This window comes from Sinohyriopsis cumingii, chromosome 3 (assembly GCF_028554795.1).
Source record: "Sinohyriopsis cumingii isolate HCF-2022 chromosome 3, ASM2855479v2, whole genome shotgun sequence".
Lineage (NCBI taxonomy): Eukaryota > Metazoa > Mollusca > Bivalvia > Unionida > Unionidae > Sinohyriopsis > Sinohyriopsis cumingii.
Window position 1 is genome coordinate 28,410,797 of NC_142963.1, and position 13,869 is coordinate 28,424,665.

The 13,869-nt window shown below is 34.0% G+C and overlaps 1 protein-coding gene across 1 annotated transcript in view; it reads right to left on the bottom strand.

The window, feature by feature from the left end:
* LOC149802599 (uncharacterized) overlaps positions 1–13,869 on the bottom strand; it is a 91,167-nt gene that overhangs the window by 54,242 nt on the left and 23,056 nt on the right. Inside the window, exons 4-6 of the mRNA XM_089951877.1 lie at positions 7,834–7,967; positions 3,933–4,001; positions 35–164 (exon numbers count right to left, since the gene is read on the bottom strand). Of these exons, the coding sequence (XP_089808003.1) occupies positions 35–164; positions 3,933–4,001; positions 7,834–7,967 (333 nt within the window). The remainder of the gene's footprint in view (positions 1–34; positions 165–3,932; positions 4,002–7,833; positions 7,968–13,869) is intronic.

Here is a 13,869-nt window from a genome sequence, read left to right on the forward strand (position 1 = left end):
AAACAAACGAAAGAAAGTATCACATAAAACTTACCCAATGCTAATTCCCTCTGAATTTTTGGGTATTACTACATTTGTACATCCAGGAAATTCTGCTTTCAACGTTTCTTCTTGGATATTTGGAGGAATGTTTTTAGCAAACAGTGACTTCTCCTTTGATTCCACTGTAAAAAATATTGAATGCAAAGCATACAGTGTGACATTTTATGCATGGCTAATGAACCAGTTTTGACTGGTGCCAGCAACCACTGGTTAGAGACAAACTGTGTTCAGCTCTGGTTCAATGGAACAGTTTGGAAGTTCTCAAGTAGAATGCACACAATATGAATGAAAGGATGTCAGTATGATTCCTCTCTTCTAAATTGACAAATTACAGAGAAATCTTTGTTTTTCTTAGGAGGTGAGCTTTCTATTCATGGTCAAAGTTTGCCCCCAGACCAGTAGCTAATAAAATGCTGGATCTGGGCTACCATCAGATTAAATTCAGGTAGCCCAGTGGGCTATTACATGATATCATGCATTGAATACATTTTTTCAAAACATATCTAAAATTTATTACAAAGAAAAATAATGACTTGTAACAAGAAAGAAAAGGAAATCTTTAAGTTAAGTCATTTTATGTGCTCCAGCTGGTCTTCTCATTTAAGTACAGTTAACAGGTTATTTTAGTGTTAACCTGCTGAGGTACTTTCTAATTTTAAAATTCATTGGACTCTACAACTGTTCACTTATTTGGATGTACATGTATGTAGACTGTTGCCTTCTATACTTGCTTGAGTTAAGTTAGAAGTGACAAGTTGTTTAGTTGTGCATATGGCATGGACATAAATCATCTCAAAAGAGAACACCCGCTTCAGAAAACCTTCTGTCAAGCATGGATTATCACTTATTTTTTTAATTTTCATATTAGGATCAATTAGGTGCATGTAAATTAATAGTGTTTCATTAAGGTGTCAATGATACAAATACACGTCTCAAAATGGTTATATCAGTACAGATACAGTAGAGACTCTGGTTTGATAACTGAAGACACCACAATCCTCAGCAAGTTAACAGATTACAAAGGCTGACTTCAGCATTCTACAAGCAACAGTCCAAAAGTACCACAAGCAGTTAGCAAGTTCCTCCAAAATGCATGGTTTTGCCTCTTAGCCAGTTACAAAAAAGTGTTCTGATAAGAGGAAACTGACATATTTTGCAACTAGCAAATGGTTTATACCATAAAGACAACAAGCCTGTTCTTCTGCTCTACTGTAACAGGGTTCTTCTCCAACAGCAAGCTTATTCATTCTTTGTTGCAATATAACTAGCCACAATCAAACCATTGCTTAACAATTCTTCTGACTACCACAAAACTAGGCAATCACAATGGAGAATACTGTTGGTGGCATTGTGGACAATTGACTTGTCCAAAAAATTTCCTCCAATGTAATGGTACTGTTATCTTGGGTTGGAGTAGCTTCACATGCTCTAATTGGATTTGTGTGTGCCTGCCATGGTTGACACAAAATCATTGGAAAACTGTGTTTCAAAAGTGATGCCAATTAAAACGTACAACAGAAGCACTTCTGTGTAGAATGCATGGGATTGAACATAATAGATCTGACAATATCCTGAAAGACCATGGTCTGAGAGGAATATCACAATTTTAACAATAAAAATTCCTCCAGATTTTAAGCTCTACATTTGAGAAATTATTTGTTCTTAATACTTTTACATGAAATAGCATGCTTTCCACATATAAAGAATCCAAGATTTAATACACATAAATACAAATAGTTTCACACCAAACCAGGTACAAGTTTAATCTGGATAAATTTTGAAAAATAAAGCTGCAGATGTTTCTGTATAAAATGATTTATTGACAAGGCTGATCAAATATCACCATTTTTGTGATAAAGATGACTAAAAATGTGTACTGTTCAAAACAAAATCAGATCAACCAGCTGCAGAAATCTTTAATTGTTGCTATTCCTGACTGATGAATGAAAGGCAATACAAATGTTCTGGAACAAGGTGTTATCATTTGTGCTTTTCCTAAAGCTTTTGCACTAAAAGCTTCTGTTGACAGTCCCTTGTAAACTGACAACTCTAATGTTTATACAAGGCAATCATTTTCTTTGAAAAAGTTTAGCAGTCTGAGTCTAAATATCAGTTATTTGGATATATTTATTATCACAGAAGTACTGTAGTTAAAAAGTTTTCTAGAAACCATCAAAAATTATTTTTATTTTACATTATACTACTTTACACTCAGTGCTGGTTCTCCTAATTCAAAGTTTTTGTTTTTAAAAGAAATTCCCGTTATTTCAATATATTATTAAGACAATAAAAGTGGTATATATTTAACAAAAGGTTTACAGGTATTCTGAATAACAAAGATCAGGACATAAAATTATGCTGACTTATGGTATTATAAGCTGACCATTAAATAAGATGCCTTTGTACAACTCTAATATGCTCTTTCATGTTATTGTATGAAACTCCATCTACTGTACAGCAGATAGAACTGTGAACAGATACCCAGGTACTCACTTGTTGATAATAACCAGGGTAGTAAAATGAACCATTGGGTACCCATAAGCCCATGGCTTCTAAATGTAGCACCCACTTTGTTTTCATGTTGACAATCCTTCTGCTCAAGCTGTGAATTTAATACATGTGTCTTCAGTGCCATGTAGTATTCTGCCTCTTCCAGTAAATGCTTGACCATAATCTCTTAGCTTGTTTTCCCAAATGACAACCCTTTGATTGAGCCGCGAGTAACAACTTGCTCAGTGGCAAATAGAAGAGGATGGTTATCTGATCATGCTGCACAAATGACACATATTCAATTGCAACCTTAAAAAGATTTCACAAACTGAATGATCAAAGTGTTACCTACAGAGCCCAAGTTCAGTCTCTACAAACACACCTGCATATGACAATGAGGCCAAGGAAAAGGAATCTAACCATGTTATGGCAATCAGACCAGGATGATTTACTAAACAACGATGAAGGATTTCAGAACTTTATCAGACAGTGAAGATGAATTCTTTGACTTTGTACTAGATGACATTAAGAAGTGACATTAATAGGATACGATGAATTTTTTTAAAAATTGTGGACTTGACTTTAATAGTTTATTTTGTGAGATGAGTAGAATTAACATTTTCTGGGATATTGTGAATCAGATCATTCTTAACTATTTTTATACCACTATGTGACCTATAATTGAGTTCATGGATTTATCATATAAATAGATTTAAAATGTCATGCATTATGGATTTCATTGAATTCAATTAGAGCAAATAAGTAAATTTATTTGTGACATATTCCACTCAATAACACAAGTATATTTTACAGTTTTGTTGTTAATTTTCCTATTTTCCTATCTATATATCTATGTAGTTTGGCTTATTTATAATTCCAAAATGCAACTATGACTCACTGACAACAAGTTACAGCTTCAAAGAGATCTGGCTTGCAAAATACTTGTACACTTGGACCACTTAAAAAATAATTTTGCATGCCCGTCGTGCAAGCATCAACCTACAACAAAGCAGTTAAGGTTTGTACACATTTAATACAGTTTCCCTAAGATCAATGAGTACCCTGTAAATGTACTAACATTTACACAGCTCTAACAGCCAATATTGCCTCAAAGAGTTTTATTTTGCTATATTTGTGAGCAATTTCTTTTAGGAATATTCCATCAAATGTTATATATCAAAAACCAATTGCTATAAATACTGTCAGAGAGAAGCAGAAGTTAAAATAAGACTAATATGTTGTAAAATCAGAAGCACAAAATATCGGTACATAAGTAAAATGGGCAACGTTATGAATTGAAATACTGTCTTTTCTGAATGCACAGGTTGCTACCCTATCACTTCAGCACCAGATAAATTGGACCTCAATACCCCCTACAAACTTTTAGGTAAAACACAAACCTTTAGCTCTCCTCATGTCTTGTATCTTCCTCCTCCCCTCCTGTTTTAGTCTGATTCTGGCTGAGCATTCTATAAAAAGAAAAGAATTCCTCAGCGGGACTGATGCTCTACTGTCCAAAATAAATTTCGTGGAATTCTAGGTAAGACCATTTCTATGTTTCAAATGTACAGTGTTGAAACCATCTTGAATACTCTTCAGTGAACAATATTTTGAAATCATCTGCTGTGGTACACACTGGATGTCAGCTTGGCACCATTTTTATTTAGGATAAAGCAGACATCAATAGGTCTTCTGGCAAAAATTGCATGTCATAATGATCATCTCCTTAGGTGGGTAGTAATAAGATTTTTAAGATGGCGTAAGAAGTCTTAGTGAAAACCTCCTATTAATGTAATCATCAATGTAGCAATAGCAAGATGGCCACTATAGCAGCCATATTGTATGTCTGATCAGCACCATTTTCCTACAGGACAAATAAAACATTATTCTTTTAGTGAAAACTCCAAACTGAACTGATAATGACCCTCCATTCTGAAGTGAAGCATTAAAAACAATTTCATTATCTCCACTGCTGTGGCCATATGGATGTCAGATCTGCACCATTTTTATTTAGAACCAACAAGGCATCATCTTTCAGTGAAAACCCCACGTTGATATGACCTTCAATTCAGGAGGATCAGTGATAACAAGTTTTTGAAGATGGCTCACTTAGTGGCCATACTGGACATGAAATCAGCAATTTTCATTTATGACCAAGCAGACATTATAAAAAGTAAAAACCCCATGCTGTTATGACCATTCATTCAGAAGGAGTAGCAATAACTATATTTTCAAGATGGCTGCCACATGGCTCTAGTGAATGTCGCACTGGCACCATTATCATTTATGACCAAGCAGACAATGTGAGAAGTCTTTAACTGAAAACTCATTCTGATATAAGCATCCATTCAGAAGTAACAAGATTTTCAAAATGCCCACTGTGGAAACCATATTCGATGTTTGAGCAGAACCATTTTGTATTTAGGACCAACTAAAACCATATGATGAATCTGTGTGTAAAGTCTTGAGACCATTCTTCAAGTAATATAGGTGGTGTAGTGACAACAAACTTGTGTAAATGGACAGGCAACAGATGGATGATGAACAAGAGACCATCCAATAAATTCATCTGGTCTATGACCAGTCAAGCTAAATGCAAGAAGCCCAACAGTGAATCAAGATTGTTCATTTGCCTGACAGCTGCCAAACTGACAAATACAGTAGTAGCTGGAAAAGGATTTCTATAGAAATTTCTTCCTATGCCATTGATTACACAAGTTATAAAAACAACTGGTACAAGGTTTCTCTATATTTTGCATATTCATACACATATCATGACACATGCACATAATTTTTCCAGTATTGAAAAGCATTTTTGCAAGTATTTTTTTTCTATCCTGATAAAACTCTGTCACAGAAGTTGTTTAAAGTTTTATATTTTTATAACAGATACCATATCAGATGCAATATCTTTTATAAAAATTTAAATTTAAATTGTAATTTTTTGGACTGGATGGTTCCCATCAGATTTAGTCAAATTCTGCAAATATTTATACAAAAGAAGTTGATTCAATTTCAGATGTTGGATCAACATCATTTTTAAATGAACTTATATTTGAATGTTTCATCAAATTTGTTAAATTCAATTCAGCATTTCTTAAGAAGCATTAATTTAGAGAAAGCCATTAAATGCTGAAAACACACACAAAAAACGTTTTATTTATAGTAATAGCATCCATAACTGATGGTGGATCAGCATTATTGTAGATTTCAAATTCTTTTCTGCAAGGATACTGTCACATATGTTCAAATTCTGCAAAGTGGTTTCAGTCGAGGAATTTAAATAAATTTGTTATTTTGTGAGAAATGCTGTCCTTTCAAAGGACGCTCTTGAGAAATATGGTCAAATTCTGTTCAGCAGCAGTGTTTCCCTTCACGCACATTTGTGCATCACGGACGCACGCTGGAGAAAACTGACGCACACATTTTTTTACCGTGCGTTTTTTTGACACAAAGGATTTGCATAATGCGATCAGGATTTATTTAATATCCAATGCATTGGACAAGGATGGCATCGTGTATGCTTCCAGCATAGGCATTGACTGGTTCCCCGCTTTGTTTACTACCTGCATTGCGCTTCTCTATTCGTACAGCGGAGTGCAACGCAGGGCACATACGAAATAAGGAACCAGACTAGCACATGCAATGTTACGACGGAGTAGCTTCCCCTACTTTCGCGAGCTCTCGCATGATTTCCATCGAGCTCAGCAAAATATCGTCCTTATGTTTAACCTCAATGCTTTTTGCACTAGAAAGTGACCTCCAGATTAAAACGTCATGCACTAAGAGTCATTAGCAAAGAAGTGAAAGAAGCAGAACACAAAAGAGTAACTGTGAATCTAACTTGAATGAAAAATGGAGAAAATAATTCCCTTGACTGGAATACGGCACATCCACTAGGATTACTGTACCGGTGTGACTTGTGATCGCATCAATGCGATGACTGCAAAAGTGAATATTCATTTTGCAACAGGGTTTAAGAATTTTTAAAAATCTGCCTTCATTCGCCACAAGATATTTGGAGAACACATTATAACCCAAGACATTCTTTCACAACAAAGAAATCAGTAAACTCGCCGAGAAAAATGCGTTTTTCTTTGGATTACAAAGTCAGGGGGTCAATGCAGATCTTGATGGTTTTTAACTAAGCTGCAATAAAATAGAGATCTTAAAGTTCAAGTTAACTTATTAGAAACAAGATGAATCATTAGCCTCCTTGATTTTTGGATAAATTTGTTCTAAGGCGAAGTACAATGAAACCAATGATAGTACACATTTTATGACAGGCAGTAAATTAACTGCCATCTGGTTACAAAAGATTTATTTGGCTTTTTGTATTGGCTTGTATGTAATGTGTTGGTCTATAATATTGCTTCAAAAAGATTATAAAGAGACTGTTAAAAGTACGACTTTAAAAGAAAAATGAACTAATAAAATTATTCTTTGAATGGACAATGCATTTGTTTGTTAATTGTGCATGTTGGTTTATTTGTATGCTTTGAGAGAGAGAGAGAGAGAGAGAGAGAATGCTGTGCAAGTTGCATTATCCTATTTCAAGCTAAAAAATACAAGTCAGAGGAACATTTGTCAGTACGTTTTTGACCCCCACATTTTTTATTTGACCCCCTGTTCTGACACCAAGGTTCTTTTTTACCCTCAGTTTTACCCCCCTGGGGGATACACTGGTTCAGCAGTGTTATTTAAAGCCATTTAAGAAAAGCAGGCCTATTATATAATGAATGGCATAATCTACAAAACCAAAACTTTATTGTAAATGTTTCTTTAAAAATACTTATCCAATCGTAAAACTTAGGGAGTATTATCACTACCATGCAATCTAAAACCTCGCAGCCAAAAATTTTAGAAATAGGAGCTAAATGTTGTCTTCCTCGATATCTCGCACCCTTTCATGTTTTCCCTGTTTGGGTGAGTTGTAATATAGCCATTAAAGTAGTTAGATCAAACTTTAATTTTGTGAAAATACCATGAGCTTACCTGAAAACCATATGAACTAAAACCTAGCTTACAAATGTTAAATACTGTTGAGTTGATATTAAGAATCTGGTTAAAGGTTTTTTCCAATTCAGTAATGGCAGGCATATGGAAGACAGATCAGTATCAACTTAACAAATTTCAAATGCTTTGATGCACGAGTGATTACTCTAACAGTGTGAAGATTGGTTAAATGCTTTTAATAGGTTTGACATAACTGTCACAAAATTCGCTTACACATGATAGTAACTAGTAAGAAAATATTATACAGCAATACTTGTGCTCTAAAACTTTTAGCTTGTAAATTACCGTCAGCAATTTTGATAAAATCTTCTGGAAAGGTGACACTCAAATCTCTGTTGTTAATACGAAGATTCCTCAGTTTATTATAGGTCTTCATCAAGTATGCATCATTGTAAAATAAATATGGTATCTCCGCATATCTGAAAATGAAAGCATGTATTTAAAATTAGATATGCAAATACAATGTTGTGGCAGGTCTAGGGAATCAATCAAACTGTCTTTTCCCTGGAAAAGATTCATCGATAGGTTCCTGCATTATGTTTTTACTGTACCAATACACATATCGATACAAGGGAAGGGGAATCGACACAAAACAATACTTACCATATGCAAGTTAATTTAATCTTCAGCAGTCATCATTAACTATTATTTATTTACCTTGTTATTCTTTAAATTGAGAATTCATCAGAGACAGCTGTTGCAGGCACAGGTACTCATTTTTGTTAGTAAAAACGAAAAAGTCTATTGACAACATTTACTCAATACTCACCTTCCATAACAAAAAATGACATGGTTAAAAATCTTGCCCCCCCCCATGCTAATTATCCTATCCCAACATGTATAAAGAAGGACTTTACTCATCTTTTAATAACCAATTATACACAAAGTCTCTTTAATGATTTGTATCATGTCTATTTTGGTTGAATTTGAAAGCCACACTAATTATGTCAAGCAGTGAAATATCTTGCATCTGCTTTCTCATTGGTGGTTACTGCTTGTTCTGGTCTTGGGTAAACAATAACCACCAATCAGAACTTATTGCAATTTATTTCCTGCATGACAAACAGGAAGTATTGGCAAAACAATACAGAAACTTAGTATAAAAGTGGTTATTATTAAAATAAATGAGGTGCTACATGGAGGCAAAATTTGTGCACTTAGAAAGTAGTAATGTGCGAGAACTCTTGCAAATTAGTTGAAAGTTACGCATACGAAAATGTACTCATTGCAGTATTCAACTTTAACAGTTTATGCTTAAAGTGCATATCGTGATGTAAGTCACACCATTAGATGTAAGAGAGCATTTGTCCCAGCATCTGTTTTTCAGGTAGGCAGCTTTTTATACATCTGAGTTTTTCAGCTTAACATGAATGATTGTTAAACTAAATTTTATTGGCACAGTGTGCCCTGGAACAAGCATCATGTCATAGTTTGAACCTTGCATCAATGAAGATTTTACAAATGTGTGTTTAAAATACAGGCTACCTAGAAAACCCAAAATATGTATGTCCGTTTCCAGATGATAATTTTGTTTGGCAATTGCTGGCTGATGATAGTTAATATGACAATAAATTTTAAAATTACAAAATATATCAGATTATTTGAGCTGGTAAGTATTAATGGAGATACCAGTGACTGATTTTTTAGCCTAATTTTTTTAAAAATATGAGCCCAAAGTACATGCTAAATGAACAAAAATTAATGGCATGCCAGTCAGTCCTCCTTTCAGTCGTATTTTGAAATTAAATGCAGAAATGACAGAATACAAAGTTTAAATCAAAGTACACATTTTAAAAGCATAATGCAATTTTCATTTCTTGTTTTCAAACAATTCACTGGCGGACCACATACTACATAAATGAGAATGAAAAAATTAAATTAAGTAAAAATATTTATTTGATCTAAATAACTGTCTGAACAAGCAGACTAAGGCATTAATGGATTTAAAACCCTAATACAAGTACAGTGTTAATGAACAGATAAGAAATTTGGCATTGTAATTAATAAAGCACTAATTCAACAAAGTGAAACTTTGGCAGGTGCTTTTGTTAGTAAACTTTTTTGTGAAGCAGAAGTATCCAAAGATAATAAATGGGAATTCTCGGAAAATTGTACATAGCAACAATTAAGAACAGTTTCTCAAAATTTCAAGCTGACTAAGCTAGCTAGGTAAATGCCCCTTCAGACAAAGACCAAAAGCAAATGTATTCACATAACAATACCCATATACAGATAAGGAGATGACGATGCTCAGCAGCAATCAACTGATTCGTGATTATACAACTAGAGTTGACATCTTTTAATGATTCTGATTTCAGAAGAGCTCCGAGTGGAGCAGGAAGAAAGTGAGATTGAATAGGTAAACACCATAATGGCTATAAATCTTGAGACAAAAAGAGAATAATTAATTTTTTCCAAGTCCTAAGACGTATAGACATGTAAAAATTATAGCAATTTCGGTGTCCCAAAATTGGCAAACACAAACAATGTCATGACAAAATTAGCAAGATCAGCACACATCACACAATGGTGATCAGCTATTCAAGTAACCACATCAATGAACTGTTATAAACTACAATGACTCTTTTTGTTCTTGTTTTGCAGTACATATTTTCTGATTCCTTAAACATGAAATAAAAACAAAGGTAAACAGACTTTATAATTTATGGGCCTATTACAGATTACCCAGGAGACCATGTTGTACTAAACTGTACAATACTTACACAATGCAAATCACGATTAACATCACTTATATCCTTGTTTACTCTCAAGAGTATTTAGATGCAGATTTTGCTTTATTGACTGTTTTGACCAAATCGAATTCTTCCAGATTACATTTCAGATAGATGCACATCTGTTTCACTGACTATGATCAACATGCTCACGAATTACTGTTTTTCAGTGATATAAGGGATCTTACAAGCTGAGGTAACCTTTATGAAAAGGTACACAAATTTAAATTATATAAGGCACATAACCAACACATATTCACAAAACTGCTACATGTTCATGAAAGAATGATCATAATAAAGGCTAAAATTCAGAATATATATAGAGTAAGATCATCAAATCTATTTTAGTTTTGTGTTTGGCCGAAGAAAATCATAATTTTCTTCCATACACTGGAATTTGGAAAGCTGGTAGTTTCTGCATCACCTTTGTAATTGGTGGATTTCTCTTGTTTTCCAACAGATGAATTTTGTCCAGTGGCAAAGACAGTACTTTTGAAGTGTAACTGGTGTTTACTCCATTATATTAACACAATTACCATCGCTGTGTAACCAGAATTTAATGTAACTTAATCAAACTAACTGAATTTTTACAGAATTACAGTTATTTCTGAGCAATATTTCTGAACTTCTTTTTGTATTTTGGAGATATTATTTAAGTTTAGTGTAGTGTGTGTATGATTCAAATCCAAGGGATGTACTTCACTTAATGCAAGTTCAAACCTTCAATGCTAGTATTGAACCAAACACAATTGTTATTTGTTGCTGTCATTACTGGGATCACATCCGAGTTAGGTATTTACACTTGCAAGGCAAAATAAGTGAAATTACTAGTGCATGATACAAAATTCCAATGCAATAATGCATGAACAAGCAATAATTACTTAGAGTCAAAAGGAAGAATTGACTGTTAGAGCAACCCACGAATGTTCTCGCCGTCATCCAATCAAAAATATTTATAAATTATAATTAGGTAAAAATAAGAGAAAACAGGGGAAAATTAAATTTATTGACCTATCAAACAAATTAGATTAACTTAGAACATTTCCATGTAACAATTCATGATGATAGTCCGATATCCACCACTGAATATATTTTTTTTGGGGTGGAGAGGGTAATTACAATCGATAAAATGTGTCGATTGATTAATAAAAAAGTCAATGGCATCTCAAGACTTGTACTACATTAAATTTTTTTATTTAATTTCATGTTCCAGCATTTATACGATCATAAAAACAAAAAAACTTTTGAAAATAATTTTGGGTGTCCAAAAACTTAGTCCCAAGATTCACAGTCATTACAGTATATTTGTTTCCTCCTTCACCTTTTTTTTGGTATCAAAAAGGGAGACCCCACCTACATTTACATAAAATTCTGGCTCCATCTCTGCTTAAGTTATAAATTTAAAATGTCATTTATGCTGAGACGTTTGAAAAACTGATTAAATGGGATGACTGGATAAATAAAATTAACACAGAATCAACAAGGGCCAGATATCAAACCAAATGAGTTTGTCACCTTGCATACATTTTAAATTTTTTTTAATTTATTTAAAGAATGGGAATGGGTGTCGTGAATAGTTTTCCATCTTTATTAACAAAAAGTAGTACATGTGGCCATGGCATTTTTTGTTGTTCTGCATAAGTACAATATATAATAAATTTTGTTGGTATTGATCCCACTCCCACACCTGGGCTTATTGTACATGAGACTTTTTTTGCACTAGAAAAATTGCATTATTTCTTTTGTTTTCAAGAGAACACCATAATGTCTTCCAAGTTTAAGTAAAAGATGATCATTTTAGTAAGATGTTTTTAAAGCATTAATGCATTGCAAAACAAGGGGCATGGTAGCTAAAGTAAGTCCTGCATCGGATCAAATGGATGCAGCTGAATAAAGATCACTGACTCGTAGTCTGTGTGAAAGTAATTTTATTAGCTTGCCATCGATGAGAATGGCATATAAATAAATGCTAAATATGTCTGTAATCACATAATCACATACCAACCAGTTTTAGACCTTCTAAAGATGGAAAGACCATCAAGTTCATGTACTTGATAATATATCATATTGTACAATGATGTATCATTAATTGTATTAATATACGGCAGAGGTCTATCATTGGATCCCTTGGAAATACTGCAGATTTCTAAGTTAAAAACAAGAGTCACATGAAAGGACTGATGCCCTAGTCCCAAAAAAATTTCCAGTAATTTTAAGATGAGACTGCTTCTCCCTTTTAAGTGCTAAGTGTTGAAACCATCTCCGATATTTTCCGGCAACAAGAAGATTTTCAAATTATCTGCTGTGGACATCAGATTGGTACAATTTTCATTTAGGACCAACAGGAGATAAGAAGTCTTCTGGTGGAAACCCATGCTGATGCAACTTTCTGTTTTGACGAAATCACAGTGACAAGATTTTCAAGATGGCAGATAATGTCAGTTATCAGATTGGCACCATTTTTTTTATATATCTAGGACCAATTAGATCTCACAATATGGCCAACCATTCATTCAGGTTTTTCAAGATGGCCAATGTGGTGCACATATTGGATGTATGAGGAGCACCATTTAACTCAGGCCCAAACTGACAGCATAAAAAAGTATTTAGCAAAAGCCCATCCATTCTGAAGGAGTAGCTGTAACAGGAGTTTCAAGGTGACCACTGTGGCAGCCATACTGTTGTACACAGGGTACTCATTTCATTCAGCCATACTGATGTGCACAGGGTAATCATTTCATTCAGCCATACTGATGTGCACAGGGTACTCATTTCATTCAGGCATACTGATGTACACAGGGTACTCATTTCATTCAGCCATACTGATGTGCACAGGGCACTCATTTCATTCAGCCATACTATTGTACACAGGGTACTCATTTCATTCAGCCATACTGATGTGCACAAGGTACTAATTTCATTCAGGACTAACCAAACAATGCAAGTTTCTGGTGCCAACCCCAAGGGAATATTACATTTTGTCCATGAATAATAATAAGATTTTCATGATGGCTGCTATGGTGGCCATACGGTATCAGATCTGCACCAATTTTATTCAGCACCAACTAGACACCATAAGAAGTCTTTCACTGAAAATCCCCATGTTGGTATGACCCTCAATACAAGAGTAGTCATACCAAGATCTTCAAATGGTGGCCATATTGATTATCAGTTTGCACCATTTTCATTTAGGGCAAGTTAGATATCACAAGTCTTTTGGTAAATGCACAATATCCTTATCACCAAGCATTCATTTAGAAGTAGTAATAACACGATTTTCAAAATGGCCACCACATACTGGATGTCTCTGCAGCACCAATATCATTCAGAACCAATTAGACATAATACAAAGTCTTTTAATAAAATCCCAATATTGATATCATTAGCCATTCAGGAGAAATAGTGATAAAAAAATGTTTTAAGATAGGACCAACTAACTATGTATCATAAGAAGTCTTCTGGTGAATACCACTTTGTCAATATGGCTTATTGGTCAAAAGGAGCAGCAAAAACAAAATTTTTAAGACTGCTGCTGTGGTAGAAAATGTGGATGTCTAAGTGGCACCAATTTCATTTGGACCAACTAACC